Source organism: Strix uralensis, chromosome 3, assembly GCF_047716275.1.
Source record: "Strix uralensis isolate ZFMK-TIS-50842 chromosome 3, bStrUra1, whole genome shotgun sequence".
NCBI lineage: Eukaryota > Metazoa > Chordata > Aves > Strigiformes > Strigidae > Strix > Strix uralensis.
The window spans coordinates 112,064,353-112,091,205 of record NC_133974.1 but is presented as its reverse complement, the minus strand read 5'-3'; the positions used below and the strand labels follow the sequence as shown (position 1 = coordinate 112,091,205).

The following is a 26,853-nucleotide window of genomic DNA, read 5'->3' as shown; positions in this document are numbered from 1 at the left end:
AAGCAGAGCCCATCGATGGTGGGGAGACTCTCCATAGTTATTGCAACGAGCCCGTTTCTTCCCTGGTGTTTGTACCTCACACAGAGCAGGGAGTGGATCAGTCACATAGAGGATCCCTGCAGCAGCAGAAACAAGTGGGGAGATTGGTTTTTGCAGTGATTTAATGTGTTTATTACGACGATGCACATCACAGCCCAGAGAGGTTATCAGAAGCTCTAAACTTTTTTCTTTCTTTTTTGGTTTACTCTTTTATTTTTCCTTTTTCCATCTACCACGTCAAGAAGAAACCAAATCCCAACATCAAGTGATCAGGTTAAAGCAGATAATGGGCTTATGGCTGCTGCCAGTTATGCTTCACTCACATCAACAGGGCTAGATGATGGGCAAAAATAAGAGAAGTTTTCCCTTCAACCTTTAATAAAACATTTAACCTTCATGATTGTACACCCAGTCCAGCTGTTAGGTTGGATCCACCAACTTTACAGTTAGAAAAGAGTTCAACCAAAATTCTGCTCAATACTCCTACAGAGGAAATATTTACACTCCCTGTCTTTCAGTCTGCATTTGCAGACATGTCCAGCTCCTTCAACTTCCAGGCTACATCCAACCTGGTTTGTATTGAGCCTGGAACTATACTATTAAATTCCCATTTCTTTCTATTTTGGGGGTTTTTACTAGAAAGCTTACATTCATCATACTATTAAAAAGCTGTACCAATGAATGTAGTCTCTAACCCTGTAGGTGCACATGTATTCTTCCTCTTTTTTTTTAGTTCTTATACAACTTCTTTCTTTTCTTTCCTTTCACATCTTCCTTTGATTTTCGTACTAGTGTCTTCTTATCCACTTAGCTGTTGTATTCCCCTCTCTCCTACTCATACGGCTTTTCCAGCTTTGTTAATACTGACTCCCTCTCTTTCCATACTTTACCAATCTTTTTCACTCTCTTCTCCCCCTGCACATCTCTGTGTGAGAGACAAAGCAAGAGAAAGTTGCTTTTGTCTCCTCATAGTCACATCGGTACCTGTGTGCACCAGCAAACTGCAGTATAGTGCTTGCAAATGCACTAATAATTTGGGAAAAAAATGCTGCTCCAGGTTACTCCAGCACAGTTCCTGGGGTGCCCATGTCCTTCCATTGGTGCCTCTATAACACAGAAGCCAGACCTCAGAGAAGCCTTTCTAACTAATATGGTCAGTCAAGAAAATAAACACCAATATGTAACTCCAGCTATACCTGGGCTATTCAAGCCTTGATGCTGTGATGATCTGTGCTTCCAAATGTACTTTTGATAATTTGTTATATACCAAGTACATAGCCTGCAGGGAAATTTCAGCCATTTTTCTTTACCCAAGTTATTCTTGCTATGTCACGTTACTGCTGGAAGAGTTTTCAAAATGATTAGATTTCCAACAGGTTGCAGAATGATGTTTTATACAGTCCTGAATTGACCATATTTTTCTCAGGCTCCTGTTTTTAATTTGGACATTACACAAACACTATAGAAACTCCATTATCCAGACATCTTTGTATGCCGTTTTGGCTATAGCAGCTATGTGTCATCTTAGTCTCAGCAGAAAAATGGATTTTTAATACACCATTATGTTTTGAAACAAAACTTTTGTTTCTTTTGAATTCTCCTATGTACTTCTGGGGTTTTTACAAAGTGTAAACGGACAGGCCCCCAACTCCAGCTGTACAGTTATGGCCATTGGCTACCTAATACCCTTCTGCCCCTTCAAAAACCTCATTTCATAGTGAGGTTCACTTTGCTGTGCCTGAGCATGTGGCCCTGTATGCAGGGCTTCTGCAGCAGGTGAACGGCGCATGATTAGGCACCAAATTACCAGGCACCAAATCCAAAACTTTGTGGCAAAAGCCTGAACAAGTAGACGGTTCTACCACATCTTCACAAAGGGCCTGTTTGGCTCTTTTGAACTGACAAAGGAATTCAGTCTCGGGGCCAAAGTGTCTTTCATAGGAGATAATGGATCACCCATTATCACCTAGCAGAAAGTACTCTTTAGGCCCTTGTGTGATACATCCAGCATCATAGTTCACCTTTCAGGAAGATAATGCTCAATATACAGGGCTTTAAAAATCAATGCCAACACTTTCCATTGCCCCCAGAAGCTGATAAAAATCCTCGGAAAATGGTGGGGTTTCAGTCTTAGTTTCAATCAATATTCCTTCCCAATCCTTCTGAGTTAAGTCCAAGGACACCACAGAATAAAATGTTTGCTGCTCCCAGCAAGAGTCCACCTTATGCATTCACCTTTGAGGCATTAGAAATATGAGTAGTCCTATAAAATAGACACACTGAAATATAACAGCCAACCCAGCTGCAGTAACACATTCCTACCTATTGCTATAGGGCCTGTGTTCTTTTTTTACTTATTTATTATCTGTTAAACTAATCACTTTTTGCAAAAGGCAAATTCTATAATAGAGCGATTTTCTCCAGCAGTGTGTGTGGGCTTGGGCTTTGATTCCTCATCAACAGGACTGAAAGTGGTCCTGAGGTCTTTGGGCATCTAGACCTCTCCAAAGCTTCTCTTGGAGCTCGACACTATGTGATAGCGCAGAAGCAAAGCTTATCTTTTAGCAGATAAAAATTGTTCGAGTCAAGTTGCTATATCCCAGTAGCAAAAAAAGGATGATAGTGGTTTTATGCCACTGCATCCGTGGGATTGACTGCTCCGTGAACATTTTCTGAGGAGCTCTTACTGCTCCATCTATACACTCACAGCAGGGGAAGCAGAAGGTGGTTTGCTCTTGTGGTCCCTACTGGCTCCGGTATTCCTAGTAACAGGAAGATAGCCATCCCTGTGAAAAATGCACTCTAAAATTATGATTTCAGAACAAAAATACAGGAAACAAATGCTAGCTGAAGAGAGAAGGACAATATTTTAGCTACTAGGGAAGGACAGGATTTGGTCAGTCTAGGTGCTGTTCCCATCTCTCCCGATGTTCTTGGATAGTCTTACATGTATTTAGCCTGGCCATTTCAAACCTTACTGCGTAGAATGATGTTCTTTGAAAACCAAGCTTGATTTATAGAAATGCTAAGGGCTGGAGAATGCCAAGAAGGCTGGCTGGCTCCCCACTCCTTCCTGTCCATTCTTTCTGCAAGGATGAAAACTCTCACAATTATCTGGAGCTGCAGTATTGTCAGCTGCTGAACGGCAGGAGTGAGCACAAGCATACACGTTGTGATGCATTAAATATGAAAGAAACATTACCGTTTTTCTTGAAAGCACGAAAGTTCATCCTTTAACTAACAACACTTCTTTCAAACCGGTGTTGGTAACTTGTATTAAAGATGGATGCGTCCCTCCTTTCATGAGCTACAGAAGTCCAGTTAGTAGCATGGGCAAGTTAGATGTACAAAAGCTTTTGTAAAACCCAGTTTGTTCTTTCTTTTTTTTGACAAAAGCTTCCTCAGCTCTGAGAGATGAATAACTGGTCACATCTGAGTGCTATCAGAAAGAAATCAATATTTAATTCCTGCCAGTACCTGCTCGAGTTTCATTGTGTGCTATCAAAAACATCAGTCATGTTCAATAGCAGAGACTTCAGCACATGAGATAAGGCCTCGCTTTACTCGACACTTTGGAAAGAATGAAGCCTGCAACAAGCAGTTCAAAACTCTATTAACCTGAATCCTTATACATATACACAGGCTGGATTGTGCTTAGCAAGCTAAAGGACCTTCTTCAAAATGTTTTAAGTATAGAAAGAAACATCTAAGTGATCATGTTTCCCTTTAGCACGGGCAGGTTTTGAGATACAAACCACAAAGGTAAAGTGGACAAGAATAGGGATGGGAGCATTCACCTTTTTGGTGAATTTAAGATGTCTTTACCAATGTGGAAGTGTCTATGCGTGCTACACCAGTATTTCAAGGATTAAGAGAGAAGGCTGATTATGAATTGCCTTTTTCCTTTGTTCTTGCTGTTTTGTGAGATGCTTAATGGAACGAGGTAATGTCAACGCAGATGAGGTCACAGTTCCAGCTATCAAGGTAAATTCACAAGAATTAAAAAACAAAAACCAATGAAGTTGAAATACAGAATGGATTAAGTGCCATCATGCAGTTTAACTACAGTACGTATTAAAAGTTCTGGGTCATCCCACTTAAATCTAATGACATAGCTGAGGTGGCTAAGCTCAGAGCACTGTCGCCAAAGGCTTTCTGCAGGGAGGGGGGACAGGCACTCCGGGGGAGCAGGTCACTCTGAGCCACGCACCATGGGAAGTTACAACCACCACGCTGCTCACTGACATGTCACAGGGAGGTAGGAGGCTTTTGGGCTGAAGATTTTGATGTAATTAAAAGCCAAGACCTGGTTTTATTTTTTGCACTTCCAGTCACATTTCTTTTTCTTTAGTAAATGATAATATTTTTTTGCAGACAGTTTCCCAAAAGGTATGTTTTGTTTTCCAAGCAGTCTTAGTTGATGGTGCAGTTATGAGAGGTTCCTGCTGCCAGGGTTATAGAGCAAGAATTTCTCAGCTTCTACTTTTCACTTCTTCCTGAAGTTCTTTGCCTTTTGGCTCAGAGTATCAAGCCCTACTGCAGGTTATATCTACCTGTCTGTCCCCTCAGGGGCAAATACATTTTTCAAGACACATGATTTAGTTTCATTTCTGATTTAACCAAACCTCACACACAACACAACATGCCAGCATCCTTCTAGAGACAGGTATGACCCAATCACAGTGGCGTGAAAAACATATATATCCTTACAACATCCCTATTAGGTGGTGAGGCATTGTTATTCCCAGTTTACTGACAGGGAGTCAAGGTGCAAGGAAACTAAATTATTTGCCCCAAATCACACAGAATATTTGGAACGTAGCTAGGAATTGACTACCAGGCTCCTTAGTACATCTAGATTTGTAACCCCAAGATGTACATACATGTGACAGCCTGGCGTTATATTGTGTAGGCATGACGTAGGTGTATATATATATATGAAACACATAAATATATGTACATATATCTAAAAGTTGATAAACGTTTTTAATTGTCTTCATATAAAGGATTATGACAACAAAGAACAAAAAGCAGGCTATATGAATAGCACTGAAACATTTCAGTCAAAATACCTTTCGAGTGGGGTTTAAGGATGGGAAACAAATGTCTCTGACTAGATATTTGTAATTATAAAGCAAAATGGAGCAATTACCTGTTTGCACAGAGATAACATCTTGAAATATGTTAAATATTTTCCTATGGCCGGTATCAAGGAGAGTGTGGTCATGGCTAGATAAATTGACTGGTAGAAGTACTGTGATTCAGATGCGGAGTAGAATGATAAAATGCGTATCTGTCTCCCACATCATTATTAAGTTGTCAGTCAGAGTAAATGAAAAATTAAAAAGGAAAATACATACTTGCTTTTAATTAACTAACCACACTGATGCAATTTATTTAAAAAAAAAATTTGAATCCAACATATCGGGCCTGATTTGGATTTCTTCTACACTTGTACACAGCCAGAGCATTGGCAGTGAATTCAGAGTGCCACGCTGCAACATTACAGGGATGCTGCTGGGAGGAGAACGGGGTCCAGCGAATGCACAGATACTGTTTTACAGAGAAAGCTTTACATGAAAGCCACTTTTTCTGAGGAACTAACTTTAAATAGCCTATAGCTTCCTTTGACTGTGAATGTAGCAGCCCACTTCCATGAGGCTATTAATTTTACTTAATAGGTTATGATTATTATTGATTTGATGGTGATTAGTCTCAAATTTATACTACTGAGGAACTGACCCAATATGCTTTGACTTCTCTTTAGCTGAGATCAATGGTAAGTGGATCAGGCCCCAGAGGTACAGTGAACTGCAGGCAAAATAAAGTGGCATTATGCTTTATTATTTTTCTCCTAGTGTAATGGTGCAATCTGTAAACAAGAAAACCTCATGCCTGACAATCCTTTCCTCCCTCTCTTCTTTTTTCAGATCATTTACTCATCTCCCTGTAAAAGTAATCCCATCACATGCGTTTGAAGGACTTAGAGATGCCTACGTCATGTAAGTTGACAATATTTTCCATAGGCTTTTCCTTAATTTCTTGCTAGGAATTCTATCATAAACCTCTATCCCAAACATCTTTTTACAATAATTGAAAATGTGTTGCTAAAACATACTACTGGTGAAAAAAAACACTGGGGAGGGATAAACCTAGCGTTTCTTTTCTTATAGGCAGTATATAAAAGATTCTTTGAAAAGCTGTGATTTTTAACAGTTGTTTAACAGATGACATAATGAAATATTAATCATGTTGGAGAGAACTGGATACAGTTTAATAACTGGTGATAGGAGCTTTTGATTGGCAGAGGAGATAGAAATCTATCATCAGACATTACCACTGCTATGATAGCTATGGCATTCTGTGATTATACATTTATATAATACCCAAATAAGAAATTTCTTTGGTGTTTTGCACTGAGAGATAAGCTTGGCAGGGCATCAGTAGGACTGAACCCTTTCAGTTTTCAGTCTTTCAGTTTACAAGCACTGTAATTCTGCACACTGGGTCTGTGTTCCTTCCCCTCAGAATCACAGAATCATCTAGGTTGGAAAAGACCTTGAAGATCATCCAGTCCAACCATTAACCTAACATTGACAGTTCCCAACTACACCATATCCTTAAGTGCTATGTTGACCCGACTCTTAAACACCTCCAGGGATGGGGACTCCACCACCTCCCTGGGCAGCCCATTCCAATGCCTGACTACCCGTTCTGTAAAGAAATGCTTCCTAACATCCAGTCTAAACCTTCCCTGGTGCAACTTGAGGCCATTACCTCTTGTCCTGTTGCTTGTTACTTGGTTAAAGAGACTCATCCCCAGCTCTCTGCAACCTCCTTTCAGGTAGCTGTAGAGGGTGCTGAGGTCTCCCCTCAGCCTCCTCTTCTCCAGACTAAACAACCCCAGTTCCCTCAGCCGCTCCTCGTACGACATGTGCTCCAGACCCTGCACCAGCTTCGTTGCCCTTCTCTGGACACGCTCGAGTCATTCAATGTCCTTTTTGTAGTGAGGGGCCCAAAACTGAACACAGTCATCGAGGTGCAGCCTCACCAGTGCCGAGTACAGGGGTAAGATCCCTTCCCTGTCCCTGCTGGCCACGCTATTTCTGACACAAGCCAGGATGCCATTGGCCTTCTTGGCCACCTGGGCACACTGCTGGCTCATGTTCAGCCGGCTGTCAATCAACACCCCCAGGTCCCTCTCTGACTGGCAGCTCTCCAGCCACTCCTCCCCAAGCCTGTAGCGCTGCTGGGGGTTGTTGTGGCCCAAGGGCAGCACCCGGCATTTGGCCTTATTGAAACTCATACAGTTGGCCTCAGCCCATCGCTCCAGCCTGTCCAGGTCTCTCTGCAGAGCCTCCCTACCCTCGAGCAGATCAACACTCTGTCGCGGATGAAAGTATTGACACGGTAATATTTAGTAAGAAATCTAGGTTTATTAATAACTAACAGCAATTTATTATTATAAAATAATAATAGAAATACTAAAAGAAAGAAAAACGACTTATTCAGATTCTAAAATGACAAGATTCACACTAACTTACTTAACAGTACCTATATATATATACACACACATGCATGCACATAACAAAATGGACAAACATACAGAAACAAAGGTGTTTGGATTCAGTAGAATGAACACAGAACGGACATACACACACAGAGACAAGGGTACGTACATACACACACACACACAGAGTAAAGAGAAGCTAGCTCAAAGAAAATTTCCCTCTCGAGTTTAGAGCAAATACTCACAATGCCTTGGCATTCCTCAACGGGCGATAATTGAGACTCGAGCGGGGGACTTCGCCCTGGCCTTCTGTCTGGAGCAGACGACACCTTAAGGGTTTGGTACCTGAGAGGCGTCCCAGCTCAGGGGAGATGCTGGTCACAGGCCCACTGCGATCCAGGAGAGCTCAAAGGGTCTCCCTGGTGGTCGCCATTTATAGGGTCCAAGATAATTGACTTCTGTCAAATGCCTTCTGGTGCCTTCCAGCAGTTACACAAGAATTTGATTAATGTGCGACTCTGTTATTGTTCCCATCTGACCACATCCCAGGCACAGGTGTGCCAGGCCCTTAGGAGTTGATGGGCCATTTTAACCATTTCCGAGCAATCGGGAGGGGCAGGAGCCAGGCTCGTTAACATTGTCAGTCCTTATCTCCACAGACTGGTGTATAGCTCGGGGGATGTGGGTGGAATCGCACCTAGCACCAAGCAGCCCAACAAAGAGGGGCGGGTTGGGGGGGGGGGTAAGAATTGCACCACCACACACTCCCACCCAACTTGGTGTCATCTGCAAACTTACTGAGGGTGCATTCGATCCCCTCGTCTAGATCATCAATAAAGATGTTAAACAGGAGTGGCCCCAAAACCGAGCCCTGGGGGACACCACTCGTGACTGGCCGCCAACTGGATTTAACTCCGTTCACCACAACTCTTTGGGCCCGGCCATCCACCCAGTTTTTTACCCAGCAAAGCGTGTGCCCATCCAAGCCTCGAGCAGCCAGTTTCACCAGGAGAATGCTGTGGGAAACAGTGTCAAAGGCCTTACTGAAGTCGAGGTAAACTACATCCACAGCCTTTCCCTCATCCAATAAGCGGGTCGCCCTGTCGTAGAAGGAGATCAGGTTTGTCAAGCAGGACCTGCCTTTCATAAACCCATGCTGACTGGGCCTAATCATCTGGTTGTCCCGCATGTGCTGTGTGATGGTACTCTGGATGAGCTGCTCCATCAGCTTCCCGGGCACCGAAGTCAAGCTGACAGGCCTGTAATTTCCCGGATCATCCTTCCGACCCTTCTTATATATAGGTGTCACTTTGGCCGATTTCCAATCTGTCGGGATCTCCCCGGTCAGCCAGGACTGCTGGTAAATGATGGAAAGCAGCTTGGCAAGCACCCCAGCCAGCTCCTTCAGCACCCTCGGTGTATCCCATCTGGTCCCATAGACTTGTGTATGTCTATGTGATGCAGTAGGTCACTGACTGTCTCCTCCTGGATTGCGGGGGGGTCGTTCTCCCAGTCTCTGTCTTCTGGCTGAGGAGGCTGGATTCCCTCAGTACAACTAGTCTTGCTATTAAAGACTGAGGCAAAGAAGGCATTAAGCACCTCAGCCTTTTCCTCATCACTTGTTACCATGTTTCCTCCTGCATTTAGCAGGGGATGGATACTCTCCCTGGTCTTTCTTTTGCTGCTCATATACTTACAGAAACATTTCTTGTTATCCTTGATTGCTGAAGCCAGGGTAATTTATAGCTGGGCTTTAGACCTCCTGATTTCCACCCTGCATAGCCTCACAGCCTCTTTGTAATCACTGTGAGTGGCTAGCCCCTTCTTCCAAAGGCTGTAAACTTTTCTTTTCTCCCTGAGTTCCAGCCAAAGCTCCCTGTTTAGCCAGGGTGGTCTTCTCTGCTGCCAGCTTCTCTTACAGCACCTGGGGACCGCCTGCTCCTGAGCCATTAACACTTCCTTCTTAAAGAGTGCCCAGCCTTCCTGGACCCCTATGCCCTTCAGGATCGTCTCCCAAGGGATCCTGTCAAGCAGTTGCCTAAACAAGACAAAGTCAGCCCTTCTGAAGTCCAGGATGTCAGTTCTGCTTAGCCCTCTCCTGGCCTCTCTAACAATAGAGAACACTATTATTTCATGATCGCTGTGCCCTAGTCAGCCTCCAACCGCCACATCATCCCTTGGCTTTGTACCTATTTTATATCAAGGTCTCAGACCATAAGGCTTGTCTGACCACTTCTGCCCTTATTTCTGTTGTTATCCACCTGAAAGATGGCAGGCTTGAGTATCCTTTGTTTTTGTGTTGTTTTTTTTTATCTGCATTGAGTGGTCTCTAAAGGAAAAAGTTGATGACACACCAGTGCAATGCAGAACAGGGGAAAGGGGAATGACCTCCCCCAGAACCTAAGCAGCATCACAAATGATGCCACTTTCTTTTCAAGGTGCACTTTTTTATACTTTTCTTCACCTATGAAAAGCACATAGTGCATCAGATATTAAAATATATATTAGATGTTACATAATTTATTTTCAAGGAAACAAAAAGCAGGAAACCCTTTCGTGGTGCATTTTTGAAGGCAAAGACTTGAAGGATGAGGGTAATGCTGATGCCTGAATAGACTCAGCTGGACTAGTTTAGTTTTTAGTGCTCACTGGTTAAACAATTTTGGCCAAATTATAAACTTAAATGTTCCTGTAGCTCTAGCAAGTAGAAAATAAGCTAAACTCTGCTGCATGTATTCCACTGCAATGGAGTATTATAGTACAATCCAGTGGCACTGTATTCTTGCATTCACTTGCATCTGAATGATTAATGAGAACTTACCATTTTCATATGAGACCAACTAAAATCTACAAAGTTTCTCCTACCTCTATGACTTGAGGCTAAACTTTTCCAAATTGTATGCATATCCTATTCTTCACAGAGAATGTTTTGTTCATTGACATTTCCCGTTCCATAAAGAGAATTTAATTGATTTGTGTCCTTTTAATGTATCTCTCCAAATTAACAGCGTAGAAATCGATGCATTTGTCTGAAGTAAATCTATAGAACACTTCATAATTTTATGGAGATTTAGTGTGACTTTGAAAAATGCATATTTTTAAATTATAAATCTCTAAATCATCTATTTGGCAATTCATCACCATCTGCAAATCAGATGATAAATTATTCTCACTGCCGTAAGTCATTCCAACATATAAGTAGTAAGCCAGTGGCAGGCAGGAGGGATCCCATGGAAGGACCATGTTTCAGACCCCAGATCGGAAAGTGTTCAAGTTCTGCAAGCAGGTACTGATCCCTCCCAGCCTGTGAGTCTCTAAGGATCAGGCTCCCAGCAGGCCACTTGTTCTATATCCATCTTTCATTTATGAGTAACTAGTGCAATACTAAAAATAACAAATCTCACTGAATTCTGGTTATGGAAAAAATCATGAATATTTCTGTAAGAAATACATACATGTTTAATATATGATTTCTAGTCTGCATCCCCCTTTGCCACTACAAATGAAAAAATCCAATTCATTCTGGTCTAAGGGTTTTTATATCAGCTCCAAAAGGAATCGTTTTCTTGTAATTACAACTGAAGTAAGATAAGTCTCAGGACTGTGACGATACTGACTCTGATTTTGTAGATGCATTCCAGTTGTTTAGAAGATAGTTTTTCTTGACAGTGTATAATCTGAGGCTTAGTTTCTGTGCCCTTGCAGTCAATTCTGTCGAGAAAAACATTGTTTTGAAGACCTTTCCCCCATATACCCATCAGTATATAATATTTACTTTCAGGAGTCAATTTTGTGTAGCCCCATAAACCTTAATCTAGCACACATTTAACAAGCGTCAAATAAGTGGATTTTCTTTTTCTCTATGTTCAGCATTGGTTATTCTTATGTACAAGTGTAGGGTAGGAGCATCTGTACATCAAAATCCGATAGTGCCTACAAAGAGAGTCATGTTGGTCGGTGTAATGACGAAAAAGAGCCACGTTGTTTCAGTTTGCATGCATGTAATGAAAATGGCATTTAAATCCAAGAACTATTCCTGAAGTGCACTGAATACATATCTGTGTATTTCTACATCTGTGGATTAGATGACTGTCATCCTGACTTAATAATAATGTATGAAGCGCTGTGAACATTATCTACATCCTTGCCCATCCAAATAAATTCACTAAGCAGGACCAATGACAGGAGCAAAAGGCTCACAGGCTTGGGTTCACTCTGTTTACGTTAGTTCTGGCCCTTAGTTGCTACCTTACCCACAATTTACTGAGAAAACAGAGATTGGCTGCTACGGGGATACTTATTCCAAAGGGTTGGCATTCCCTTTTGCCAAGACAGCAAAAGGCTGGTCTCTCGCAAAGCCCACTGGCACAGGCTGTCAGGATGTCCGAGGTGAGGCATGGACACTGCTGCCAAACAAGAATTGGTAGGGGAGTTGAACAACTGTGCATAAAAGAAGGAAATACAGAGCGTGGAAAGCTAATTTCTGGTATCTTTTCCATTAATGTATTGCTTTGTGTCTGCCTTTTTCATTATAGTGAAATCTCTCAGAGTGACTCCCTGGAGAGAATAGAAGCGAGTGCATTTGACAGCCTTCCCACTTTGTCTGAAATGTAAGCATCAGTTAAAAAAAGGCATCCATGTCATGATTTAGGATCATCAAGGAGTAAACAGTCTGCAGAAAAGTATTCTTGGACCAAATCTTTCTGTTACTTCGGCTGGCTTTGGATTAGATCTTTGATGAGAAACATTCCTTTCCAAAGTTTCATATGAAATAGTGAGCACTCTGTAAGGTCTAGCCTTGGAGATCTAAATCATTTAAAGACATCCATGCATAGAAAGTCCCACTGCTTTCAGTGAGCTCAATGGCAGGAGCAGAGCTCTGTGAATTCTACTGCCGGCACTGTCGAGCTTTCTGAGCGGGGAAATAATTCGAGATGACAACAGATGAGAAAAACCTTCCTTTTTGAAGATGTGGTTTTCAAAGCCCTACAGTATTTAAATACAACTGCTTAGTATGCATAGCTTCTTGTGAACACTAACATATTGCTCAAACAGAACATGTACTGATTTTAAACTTGACCTGCATAACACAGGCATCTGAGAGAGAGAGTTAAAAGCAATGACTGGGAGAATGCGCTGAAATATTTAGTGACATTTGGAACTATAAATCTGATTCAATATCTCATTACTGCCTTTTTCACATAGCATGATCAGTGAGAGGCTTAAAAGTGGTGCAACTAAGTGAGGACAAATCGGGGTTTTTTTGGTTTTTTTTTTTTTATATGTGAACTCCATTGAGGCCAGATACTCACATGAGCAAGAGATACAGATTTGTTCACCTGTGATTGGGTCCAACCTCCACTAGAAACAATGGTGGGTTTAGGGAAGAAATAAAAGATTTGACCCCATGCATTCACCTAGAGTTTATGAATAGCTTGTCATTTGCCTGTCTTCTAAAACAAAAAGCTAAGCAAGACCATCAAAGTGCTACAGCAGACTAGCAAGAAAACCTGTTTGAATCTTGAATGCGCTACGTGCCTCACATTGCAAGGGCTTGATGTCCCAAGCTGCACTTAAGGCCACTTTTAATGGATGATCAGGGTAGATGGGTTCAATGGCATTCTTGAATTTGAACTCTTGTCGCAATTTCATATGCGAAAATCTTTAAATTTTGTAAATCATGCATAGGGAAGGAGCTGGACCATGGCTGTTGGACTTTTATGCAAACATACAGATTTACCAGATAGCGTAGCTGCAGAAAGTGCTCCTCAATTGAGAGGGTCTGCCCATTTTTTGAGCGGCCACGAGCAAACTGTATTTTTCACACACATCTCCAACTCCCAGTTTCTGCAGATGTAAGCAGGCATCTGGTGCTACTAGCCACTGCTCTAAGGAAGTCTGTGGTGCTCTTAAGAGGTCAAACCATCTGAGGAACTGCCTTTCCTGGCTAGGCAGAGCATCCGTAATATCATGGAAACAAGGGATGATACAAAGGGATCTGATTGCAGGGCGAGGACCAGGCACCCACACACATGCCTGGAGCTCAGGCTCCTTGCTCAGCCCCACCGCCAAGCCCATCTGTTGGGAGGCACAGTCATTGGGACAGCAGCTCCTGCCTCCAAGCCCCTGATGTAAACCAGAAGCTCACTGCATTAGGCAGGCCATGAGCCCAGAACACATATCCCAGAAAACTGGCAGACAACAGCAAAATGCTGACTCCCACCAGTGACCAGGATATCCAGATGAGATCATCTCAGCTCAGTGAACCGTGACAATTCAGGAGCTGTTATTTTTGTCAGCTTCCTAACAATTACACGCCATTTTTATTACCAATAGTGCTTCGAGATGCAATCATTGTATATTTGTAGAACGTCTGTTCACAGCAGGAGACCCTTCTGCCATATTCTGCACTTGACTGTTTTCTCACAAAGCCCATCAGGAGCAAAATTCAGGACCTTCCCAAATATATTACAATTATAATACTGAAATATTTTTCCCTCATTACAGATTAATCCTGAACACGAAAAATCTGTTGCACATTGAGGATGGAGCATTCAGAAACCTTCCAAGGCTAAAATACTTGTAAGAAAGAGTTCTCTTTCTTTTCTGTTTGCTTTTTTTTTTTCCCCCTCTGAAGGAGTAGACAAATTACAGCAAGGAGTATAAAGAAAAAAGTTTTTCATGCATTACTGTGCACTAGAAGTACATACATCATTTACAATAGCTTTAATGTGCAGTTAACCAATAGTGAGGTCTTTCAGCAGGCAAGAAAATAAAGTAATCCAGGGCAGAGCAGTAATGGACAAAACAGTAGTAAAGTCTGTAAATTAGTTCTGCTAAGTGCTTATTTCTAGAATAAAGCTTTCAGATTGACAAGGTGCTATGCAAAAGGGGTAACTAAAATCTCTTCCTTGTGCTTAATGCAGAGAGAAAATACGCTGCTTCTCTAGGACACTGCTTGAGGATGCTACAAAACTTAATTTTTACAGGCCTTACAAACACAATTGGAGCCTAAATAAAAATTATTATATTTGTCACTCACCTTTTAATGCATCGTTAAACTCGTATCTACCAAGTTGGGTTCTTGTTGCATCCACTCTGGTAATCTTTTCTCCTGTAAATAGGATTTATGCTTTTCTCTAGGAGCATTTGTAACACTGGAATAAGACAGTTTCCAGACCTGACACAGATCTTCTCATTAGAAGCTCATTTTATTTTGTAAGTAGAGACCCAACCTAACCCAGATGTGAGTCTTTTCCATCTTGTTTGTGGATCACTGACAAAAATACCTTTTTTTTTTCACCTCCCAAAGGGAGCTCTGTGATAACCTGCGTATGACAACTATACCACAAAATGCTTTCCAGGGGATGAACAATGAATCACTGACCCTGTGAGTAAAATAATCCTAGCTCCAGTTGCTTCTGTGAGGATAACACTTGTGCTTGAGGAAAGCAGGTTGACTTTACAAAAATCTCGAAATTAAGCCCCATACAATACATGTTGGTATTGTGAGTTAAACTTGAACTGCTTAGGAAACAGAGAGATGTTCTTCAAGCTAAAAAGCAGGGCTTTATCCAAAAGCTAACTTCACTTAGGAAAGAAAGTAGGAGAAATCCAAATCCTCATCTTCCATGCAGTGTTGTTTTTAAAAATACCATCAACAGGACATAAACTCCAAAAGCTGTGCTGAAAGCCAAAGTCTCTCTTCTTCCCTCAGGGATGCAGTTTCTTGAAATAGTGCTTTCAGGGACCGACCAGGCTGATACTACTGATCTAACACTGCTGAGTTCAGCTGCACAGGGTCCCTCTGCAGAGGAGGAAGGGAGAGAAGAAACTGGTACTAATGCTTGTTCTTACCCTGATTGCTTTTGACTCAGCTTACGTTGATTCCCATTAAGTCCCCACACCTGAGACTTTCCTTTTAGCGAACTGCATTCATTGCTGCAGCCGCCTGTGAGACAGGTGGGTTTGATGCTAACCGAGATGCCCCACCTGAGGAACGCAAAAAGCAGCAGAAAGCCAAAGTGAGGTGTCATCTGCCAGCACAGCAAGAACCACATATGGATTTCACAGCACCTTTGTCCTCACAAACACTTCCACAAGGAAGTGCTGAAATAGGAGAAATCACAGACTGAGTCTTTCTGCAGGATGTGGCCGACGTTCAGGTCTCCAGAGGGAGGACCAGCTGAGCAATAGAGGGCAGCAGCAGGCCACCTACTTTTGTGTTGTAGCCACAGACACCAATGTGGAGGCCAGTAAAGCCAACCTTTACAGACCAGACTGATTTCTGAAAGGCAGCACACATCCAAATGGGGAGCCTTGCTTTGAGACAAGCGTGTACCAAAACCCCTGCACAAAACTGCATGAATATTTGCACCTGCAAATAAGCTGTGCACACAAACAAGAACTGCAGTTGACTGGATTGGGCCCTTCATCAGGCTGACGTGCTGGCACAACAGTAATTTCAACACAGATTTTATGTATTGACCAATACCTTCTGAAACGATTAGAGGAACTGAGCATAAATGTGACTGAAGACTACTCCTACACAATGTTAAAGAGGAGCAATTGCTTAGATTAGGGCATCATTTTATCTTATGAGCCTCTTTCCTACCACAAGTTCTCAAAATAACTTCAGCAAAATTATGATTCTGTTAATGGTGCAAGAAAATGAACATACAAGAGATGGAGAAAGGTACTTAAAATTTTTACGGTAACCCTAAAATGTATTAAATGGGAGGGAGTCTAACTCAGTCAGGAAACAGCCAATGATCATTTTCCTCCCATCCTGTTGTGATAGGGAGCTCACTACAAGAAGAAACGAATTATCTTATCGGCAGCTTCCTAATTATAGAGCTACACGTTAACTCCACCCCATGCAGTTAACTGTAATTAGCTGAAGTAATTCCTGTTGTTACAGCATGGTCTGGTGAAACACAAGTAATCTATGAAGGTGTAAAGTCAGCCTGCAGTAATACTTTACACTACAGATAGCTAATTTAGTCTTTCTAACAGTCTTTCATAGGGATGGGAAAATCGATCCTACATATTGTGTTTTTTAAGGAAATTACTAATTTCAGCATTGTGCTGAGATAGACCCCTTCTCCTATCAAATGTAGCCAGGTGCTCCCCACACTTCAGCTTTTCTTGGGAGCAGGTTCCATAGCCCCAGTTCCTGCTCTCCTACAAACAAGTGGAAAAGCAACAGCAGAAATTCTGTTCAATTTATAAACTGTGCCAAATTTTCTACAGGGGCTTAATATTAAAAAAATACTGTATACAAATGATTATATTGAATTTATATTGGAAATGTGAACTTGATATCACAAATGTTTTCTCAGTGAAATCAGACCCATAGGTTAGATGTCCTAATGAAGGAAAAGAGCTGGACTCCAGATGCAGCAGAGCCCAGCGTTTAGGTATCTGGCCCCAGGGTGGCATCAAGTGTCCCTGTGCAGCGCAGGGGACAGCAAGGTTTCCACAGCACAAATCGAGCCTGGCAGCAGTACTCTAGAGGAGCCGATAGCTCACTGACCGCTGGATGCTGCATGACTCACCCCTTCCTCTCTGCAAAGCTGTCTCTTGGGCTGCTGGAAAGTTTGTCTGTCCCCAGAGGATCTGCAATCCAGCAGCAGTCCCCAGGCTTTAGAGCTGCTTTCCATCTGACACTTCTCTAGCCCTTGCAGTCTTCCATTTTCACATGCCAACACCACAGAATCCAGGTCTTCTACCTCCAGGTTGCTGTCTGTGAGCCAGGAGCTTACCTGGACTAATGTCTTGTTTCTGGATCTCAGCCCAAGGTGGGCACAGGTGAGCCCCTTGGAGAGGGGGAGGATCTATACATAAGCAGAAGCTCTCTTCAACAGCTAAACAGGAAGGTGCTTAGGGAATTTAAGCTGCAATTTTATCTTAGAGTTAACATAAGTCATGCAATAGTTACCCTTGTTCTTTATAAGCAGACCTTCTAATCATTAAGATTTGAAACCTGTAGTACATAACATAATCTCATCTTCTCCAAGTCTTTTTCCCTTACATGTTTTTTTAATCCCCAGCAAATTGTACAAAAATGGATTTGAAGATATCCACAGCCATGCCTTCAATGGGACAAAGCTGAATCAATTGTGAGTATGTTTTCCCTCCTCGGTTTGTTTTGTTAAACAGTAAACAGTAGTTCGAATACAGTCAAAGGCTCTTCCTTCAACTTAACCAGCTGTGTCTTGCATTTCCTGTCACCCATTAGAAAACCACATTTCAGTGTCATTGTAACTCAGTTGTTAATCCTGCAGCACTTATGGCTTTTCCTGAAACACCATCCCTTAGCACGCTGCAGTTTTTATGAGAAAAGCTCATAATTTTTAATAAAATTTAATAAAATCTTAAACGTAGCAGCAGTAGTCGAAAGCTTGAAACTGTAGCTCGAACTGAGGAACCTACATACTATATCTGGCAACATCAATAGTTTTTAAATCATGCTCTGGGACCGGTCTCTTGGTTTGGGCAAAACTTTTGCATTTTTGTACGCTGCCACTGCAGCAAAGGAACCAGACTGGTTGTACCTAGTTTAAGTCAGAAGAAACTGGAAATGATCAGAATTAAGTGTAGATGATAGTGGTGTGATGGCATCAGCAGAGGGAAAGGTCGTATGAGAAATACAAGCGCTCCCCAAGCCAGATATTGCAATGACAACCACTGTGGCAGGAGAAGGGATTGAAATAGACAGGAAGAAGCTGCCAAAAAAGGGGTTATTTTAAAATACAGATGTAAAGGGAGTTAATGTTTGATTCCACAGAATCCTGAAGGACAATAAGAACCTCAGGTGGATACACGACGATGCCCTGAGAGGGGCCACAGGGCCAGATGTCCTGTAAGTATCCACTGCTCCATTAACTGGGTTTATAGGTGTTCCACAGGACCTGTGTTGTGCTACGTGGGCTCCGTCATCTCAGCAAACAGGCTTTGAGCCTGGCAGGGGACTCGATCTCTGACCCTCTGCTTGTAAAATGGAAACATGTCAATGAGATGCCATGAAGTTACAGGGCGGAAGGCTCAGTTTGCACCGTGACAAATGCATGTCAGCCAGTTCTAACGTTGGTATTGACCTCAGCTTCTTAGATATTTCAGCCTTTGCTTTATTTGTGTCAGATCCTCCTGATCCTATTCCTGTGCCTTATATTCTGGCATTGCAAACTAACTTGTCTTTTGGTAGGATGAGTATGTTTTTACAGTATATTATTTTAGAATTTGGTTATAAAAGTGAACTAGCTGATCGCATGCTATAAGCCTGTGCTGAATAAAACACATTATTATCCTCATGCTTTATTAATCAAGTACTTACTGGAGGGCTGCACTGGCTGTAACTCCATGCAATAAAGCACAATGGGTGGTTCTGTAAATAGCACTCTGTGCCGCACGTGCCATTTTGTTCCTTTTATTGGCGCAGTACAGTACATGGCATTACTAACATCACTTTCACAATTGTGGCCTTTTTTCCCCTATTTAATGGCCTGACTCTGAAAATACTTAGTTATGTCAATCACTTTTCCTCACACAAACAGTCCCTCTGAAGTTACTCTTAAGCCAAACCGCTTAAGTTTGTCTTGGCAAGAATGAAGGATTCTTTTATGTGTTTAAATTAATAACCATTTAATTAAAACACCTAGAACAGCCCTTCAGAGAGCCAGGAGGGTGTCCTACCTGTTGGCTGGCTGGAGAGTCACATTCACTCACCTTCTCTCCTTTTCTCTGGCCTGAAGAGCCGTCCCTCACTTGGTGCACAGTGGCTTTCAAACAGAGAGCTCAGGGCACAGCCCCTGGAGTGGTGGGTTTCAGTTTCCCCAGGACAAAGTGATCTCCTTGCCTCACTGAGGCTCCTGGGCCGTGGGGATGCTCTTACCCTGCTGCTCTGTAGTTTCACAGACCGTGTTTGTGAGCTGGGTATCAGGCGCTGAAGCAGCTTTGCAGATTTAGACTTTTGTGAAAAAATGAGTCACTGTTACCTACCATCATGCTTTGGTGGTATTTTTATACGTATGAAAAGAAAAAAAGAATGCTCTCTTTATTTCACAGGGACATTTCTTCAACAGCGCTGGAGTCCCTGCCTAGTTATGGACTCGAGGCCATTCAAGTCTTAAATGCAACGTCATCTTACTCGTTAAAGAGACTGCCACCACTGGATAAATTCAGCAGTCTTCTAGAAGCTGTTCTAACGTATCCCAGCCACTGCTGTGCTTTTCGAAATCTAAGGACAGAAAAGTAAGTCCAAATAGCACACTATTGTATTGTAGTACTTCAGAAGCTCCAAAATGGCAATTCTGCTTTATTCAGCTCCAGTCAGAAGGAAGCTGTGGTACATAGCAAGGCCTCACACAAAACAACAGATCTCTGCTAAAGCCAGGAAAATTATCTTCATTTATTTTAGAACAGAAATGGATCCCATCCTGTGCCCAGGATCTGCCAGCAGGAACATTATTTTAAATTTGCTTAAAGGTTATATTTTTGTTGGTATATCAATTAAAAAGCCTACTGGCACATGGAAGACGGATCTCCATCAATAGCATGTTCTAAAAAAAAAAAAAAGAACCCCTGTAGCCTTTAGCTATGTAGCTTATTTAATGCAAGTGATATGGTGACCTAGTAGAAAAGGCAGGCTTTCAGTTACTCACCGAAATTAGGACCTGACACAAACCTACAGAAAGAGGTTAGTCAGTTTAGTTCCAGTCATTTCAGATAACAATAGTCAGTATTGTCTCCCCACAATTGAAACCGTGGCACAGAGAGCGCTTTGCATCTGCTAATTCGGGGCAGTCAATGCGAGACAACTGGAGCTAATTTTTCAGCATTTTTGTTTCAAAGAAATCAACCCTCGGTTGGCATTAGGCAGCCAAAGCAACTCTAAATGAGTTTAGCTGAAGCTATGAGGATGCCTCACTTCTCATCTGTCTCAAGGGAAGGCTACAGAAAAGACGTACTGAGCAATCATTTGTGAGAAGCCTGATCTGTGTGACTTGCATGCCATCACATCAGAACTGCGTTGCAAAGGCAGGAGTAGAATCCAATTCTTTAGGGTAAAATTAGGGGTGATGCTATGCTTTCTCTGCCTACCTCATTTTACTAACTGGTTCCTGCTTCTGCAAGAATAGAGCAGAGATTCTACAGTCAAGGGTTTCCATTGCTACCGAACTCTGATTCAGTCCCAGATCAAGTCTCTGAGTGTATTAAATGCAGAAGCAACTCTGGGACAGAAAAAATAATATTTTATTCATTCTGATGAAGATAACTACATTTCTGATATTCTATTAATTTTGAGGTGCTTGACTTTGCAACATGATCATGCTCTATAAAAACAGGGGTTCTTTAGTAAGTCACTTTCTTGTACTTAGTAACTGTTTTCTTAGTAAACTGGGAAAAAAAAAACCAACCTGCAAATCAGGAAACTAGACTGCCCTCCTAACTGGGGCATCAGCAGGGTTCAGAGCAGTGCTGATGATCTATCTGCACAGCCCTGGCTGCTGCAAAAACCTGTATGAGCAACAGGCTGTTATCTTCTATGGCCGGCTACTACAAAGGAATGAGAGACAGATCTCTGGCTGTTTTCCTCATCATCTAATGACAGCAAAGACCACAGAGACTGAGATCTCCCAAGACCTTCCCAGGTTACACAGGGAAGAGTCTTTGTGTGATTATGTATTCTCATGGTCACACAGCTGCAGCCTGTTTCTCTCTTTCTACCCCCTTCTGTTGCCCTGTACTCTACATACAGTCATCTCACCCGGTTTTTACTACCCCTGCCCCATATCCCATTCCTAAGCACCTACAGACTGCACTCTCTGATCAGTGAGATATGGTAACAAGGTCTCACTGATACATCTGACCAGGCAAGCAGGTTCACTTCAGTCATCATCACAGACATTACGGAAATAAAGTCCTCAGACCAAATATTTTTGAGATTTCTGGGGTAGAATTGAGCCGTGTAAGAGAGGTGGAAGGTAGCATTCAGTTCCCTAGACTTTCTTTCACTGGCCTGAATGGGGGTGGGGGCAGGGAAGCAGTTTATACCACATCTTCAAAAAGTTACAAGAAAAAACAACTTCTATTGCCATCCTGTTATTTACAAGCATCACACAGGGGCTTAGATTGGTATCTTATTTCTCTCATTATACATAAAACTTCCTATAAGCTTCCAGATGTCTGACTCTCTTAAAAGTACACAAAAGAGCTCAGTGTTGGCTCTTTCTACTGTTGCAGCAATGAGGTCAGACAAAGCCATTTCCATTCACACTGGTAGAGTACCTGGCCCATACTTTCAAAGCCTCAAAACCAGAGATTTTGCCAAATACATCATCTTTCAAGTTGTACTTTTCAAATTGCTTTACTTCCAGCATGTAAAGTCCACCTCCAGATCCCAGACAGTTTTTAAAAGAGAGTATCGGGCCAGCTTCCCAGCATTTGTTAACATGCACTTCTCTAAAAGCCAGCGTAACTGCTACCACTCACACTGGTAGAGAATCTGGGCCACTTCAATACAATATTGCGTAAGGCAAAACATACATTTTCATTCCAGCACAAGTTATTTCACTATAAAAAAATACATCATAAACTATAACCAAGCCAAAAGACCATTCTTGTAGCCCCCATGAGGTATTGCCTACTGTCACAGTATCTGAAGCCTTCTCCTCCCCACTTGGAGGTCTACATGACCGTTCTCACTGCCACGAGGCCATCTCTGGCTTACCTTACGTGTCTGCGAAGACCACTTGCAGAGAAGATGAGAATTTTGCTGAAATCCAGACTGAAACTAACTTTCTTTTCATCCTTCTTTCAGACAAAATTCCTTACTTTCCATTTTTAACAACTTCTCCAAAGAGTGTGAAAGCACCATGAGGAAACCAACTAATGAAATATTGTAAGTACCTCTCTGCATACAGATATTGGAAGTAGCAAATACAAACCTCCCCCTCCTGCTGTTCGTGTGCTTTTTCTAGAACAGCACGTCTTTTGCTGCCAATTTAGTCACCCTTACAAGTTGCACAGTGGTAATTTTACTATCATTAAACCACAATTTGTAATTTTTATGTTCAAAAGGGAAGGGAAAAAACCCATAATTTCATGAGCTTTACTGACTCCAGCTTCTCTTCTGAATTCTTGAAAGACTTTCAAAACACTGAATAAATATTTAAGAAAGTTAATGGCCTACATGGAGACTTTTCATGCCCTGAGATAATTGCAGTTGTTTGTGTGATTCATAGAAGAGCTGCTACTGTTAATTTTTTTTTGTCTAAAAAAAAGGATAATTAGAAGTCTGTATGGTCAGTAGTTTTCCATGGTAGAAAGAGTCCCTGAGTTAGAAGTGTGATGACCCCATGCAATTGGTTTACCTCTTTTAAATGTGTCTTTCCATATCATCACAGTTCTGTTTGACAGTGAAAAAGACTAACATCAAAACTGTTGCACTGGCCACGCTGGATAACACAGGCTCTAAACCAGTATTTAATGGAGAAATTTAAGGATTTGCTACTATTTGTCCCTCTACAGCTAAGTGGAAGACCTTGGGACTTCTCATCAGCCCTGACCTGGGGTCAGAGCATTGTGAAGTCTGGAAAAAACAAGGTTATGGTCACAAAATTCTAACAGCTAAATACAGCTGAAAGGTGATTGATTCATTGGGATACTGACTTCCTTGGACATTATCTTGTTTGCTGGTTGGTCAGGCCTCCTACACTTGCCATTTGGTTTTATTTGGCCTTTTGTAAAGCAGCAGCTGCCTTGAGTCTCTTGTGACCACTTCTCATTTGCTGCCTGCCTGCAGCTCCTCTGAGTGCCTCACTTAGTCCTGTCCACTCCCAACTGCAAAACTGAAGCACTTCAGGACTACAAAAAGGCAAAGTCCAGGCAGTCAGCAAGACCAAGAATATATTTCCTCTATCAGGGGTGGCTGTGGGGAGAAGCAAGGTGAGGCAAGGAGGTAAACCCAGAGCATTAGATCACATTATAAAGGCAAGTGAAGTGACACCCCAGTGAGGAATATGATCACACAAATCACCAGTGCCTACTCTAGAGTTATCCCCCTGCTTCATGTGAGCATCTGTTGCACTCCTGCAGTGCATTAAATGGTCTGTCCAGTCTATTGGCTCCTGAGGCTTTTTGCTTTGGTAAATCCCAATCCCTGCAATTCTCCAGGCAGACATTATATTGAACAAATGGAAGTAAGATCATGATTCATGAGCTGAACGGCTGCAAGTTGCAAAGTTTGGGAACCACAGCAGAAATCAGCTGAAAGTCCCGAGCTCTTATCAGGAAAAAAAAAAAAACCCGCAGCTCACACATGGCAGCATGTTTACATGGCCTCTCAGAAAATCACAATCATTCTTTATTAATAAATAGTCAAACATATTCCCTGCTCTTCCAGTTTAAGCCAGGCAAGTAAAAGCAAGACATTGGGCAGTTTTTAACGTAAGGAGAGAAGAGTTAGGATAACAAGATTAGGAATTTATTTGCCCAACAGGAATAGCTGAAAAGCAGCTCAGCTTCAGTTGCCAGTTAAGACCCTGCTCCAGAAAAATAGTTTAATGCTTCAGTAGATGTGGAAGTTTAAGCGTGTATTTAAGTTATCCCAAAGCTACCAGTTTTCTGAAGAGTTGTCCTCAATAGAGATGCTTTCCAGGTCTTACACTGCGGATTGAGTGTTTGCCCACCAAACACTCACGGTCAGGACAACTGGGTGGTTGTGAAATAGCACCTGTTCTGGCAGGGAATCAGAAAGAGCCAGCGTTTGCTTTTAAAACGTTTCTTCTTTTGTAGGCTTAATCCCCACACTTCTGATGACCTAGAGATGAGAGAGGTCTATTTTAAACATATAAAACATTTATAATTAGGCATTGGATCCAGTCTAAACTTAATATATTCCTAGCCATCAACGTTATCTAGTTAACCATGCACCACTTCTCCTCGCTTTACAATACTGTGAACATCAGATTCCTCAGCACTTCAAGTCATATGTAGTCTCAGGACTGTGTTTGGTGAGTGCGTTTCCTAGGGAAGGTAAGGGTGCACAGTCAAAATCCTTAGGTTATTTTAGTTTGGCTTCTGTAACTGATAAACCTACATGCATCAAACCTATAATCCATCAATCAGAGTGTTACTGTAGTTTGAACTGCAGTCTACTGGCAGCATGAGAACGATGGCTCGCTTACAAAGCAATGGTGATAAAGTGCTTACAAATAAGTTGTCTAAGCAAGCATTCCTGTGGATGTGACTATGAGCCCTGCTGCTCTCCAAGGCTGCTACCCAAACAAAAAAGTCATCCTTGCAAGGCTTTATTATATGTAAACACCCTGTAGAAACACATGTAGGCAGTAACTGTTTTAAAAACAACGGTTACCTACTGTATTTTACAGAAGAGTGCGAGCAGCATGTAACAAATAGTTCACTTCTATTGTGGGGGGTTGTTTCTTTAATAGTTACAGAGATGACTCTTACAACACGTCACCATGGTCAGCAGAAAAGAACATGTACCCGTTCGCAACAGATGAAGAAACCTCTCCTTACAGCTACTCAGCCATTTTCGATTACAACGAAATGACCGGCTTCGACTTTGAGTATGACTTTTGTCAGCCTAAAATACTCACGTGCACTCCAGAACCAGATGCATTTAATCCCTGTGAAGACATCCTGGGATACAGCTTTCTCAGAGTCCTGATCTGGTTTATAAATATCCTTGCCATTGCTGGCAATTTCACTGTACTCCTTGTTCTCATAACTAGCCATTACAAGCTCACCGTTCCTCGCTTCCTCATGTGCAATCTCTCCTTTGCTGACTTTTGCATGGGACTTTATCTGCTGCTCATTGCTTCTGTTGACGCCCAGACAAGCGGTCAGTACTACAACCATGCAATAGACTGGCAAACAGGCAGTGGCTGCAGCACTGCCGGTTTTTTCACCGTGTTTGCAAGCGAGCTCTCGGTGTACACGCTAACGGTGATCACTATAGAAAGGTGGCATACGATCACCTACGCCATGCAGCTGGATCGAAAGCTACGACTGAGGCACGCCGTGCCCATCATGCTCGGTGGCTGGATATTCTCCGTTTTAATAGCAGTGCTGCCTCTCTTAGGGGTCAGCAGTTACATGAAGGTCAGCATTTGTTTGCCCATGGATATTGAAACGGGTCTTTCCCAAGCCTACATACTGCTGATCTTAGTGCTAAATGTTGTCGCCTTCATTGTCATCTGTGTTTGCTACATTAAGATTTACATAGCTGTTCAGAATCCAGAGCTGATAGCTGCCAATAAAGATACCAAGGTCGCCAAGAGAATGGCAATACTGATCTTCACGGATTTTACCTGCATGGCCCCCATCTCCTTTTTTGCCATATCTGCTGCCTTTAAAGTACCTCTCATCACCGTGACAAACTCCAAGATCTTGCTGGTTTTATTTTACCCCGTCAACTCCTGTGCAAACCCCTTTCTCTACGCAATTTTCACCAAAGCATTTCGAAGGGATTTCTTTCTGCTGATGAGCAAGCTTGGTTGCTGTAAGACCCGAGCAGAGCTTTACAGGATGAACTATTTCTCTGCTTATACCTCCAACTGCAAGAATGGCAGCTCAGCCACAGGCCCCAGCAAAGCCTCACAAGCACTGCTGCTCTTGTCAGCATTAGAGAAGCCGTATCCTGCAGTACAAGACAAGACATCTTAAAATGAAAATTAAACCAGAGCGCCAATAGATGCAGCATTTTGCAAGGCCAGCTGTAATTACTCTAATGACTAGGATTCTTTTATAGTATCTTGCACTTTTCACAATAAAAATGCCGATCAATAATTCTCATGCAACGTAACTGTTCTGACATTCAAAGTGGTATTTTCCCTTTTCTTCTTTTGTAATGATAGGCGTGGAAGGTGACTGTTAGGCAAAACTCTTCTTTGGGGGGAACCAGAGGAGCCCAGAAGTAGTCAAGCTGCTCTTGAAGTTAACAGGTACTGCAGTGATTGCAGTCTGGCTCCTTTCCCTCCAGATCTGCTTCTCTGGGGTATTTAAAGCCTGCCTGCTGCCTTTCATGCCTTTTTTTTCAACTCCCATCAGCTGCACTGGCATTGCTGTGTTAAAGAAAGGGGCACTAAATTAGATGTCTCCATTTCATCAACAGAAACTTCCAATTACACGGCCACCTACACGTGGTTAAAGAACAGTGTTCAAGCAGTAGTTTGTAAATATGTCACCAAGGAGAAAAGTTGACCTGCTGAACCTTTGTTACTAGCAATTTTGCAGTTTGCATTACATCTCAGTCTGAGCTGGTAGGTAATTTGAAA

The 26,853-nt window shown here is 42.2% G+C and overlaps 1 protein-coding gene across 1 annotated transcript; it reads left to right on the top strand.

Annotated features, from left to right (window-relative positions):
• Positions 1-5,930: 5,930 nt before the first annotated feature.
• On the top strand, positions 5,931-26,242 carry LHCGR (luteinizing hormone/choriogonadotropin receptor). Its single transcript, XM_074864879.1, is given in 11 exon segments — positions 5,931-5,959; positions 5,961-6,041; positions 12,085-12,159; positions 14,057-14,131; positions 14,693-14,767; positions 14,862-14,939; positions 17,602-17,670; positions 18,339-18,413; positions 19,616-19,801; positions 22,371-22,451; positions 25,012-26,242. Coding segments are annotated over 11 exon segments (2,055 nt in total).
• Positions 26,243-26,853: the final 611 nt, after the last annotated feature.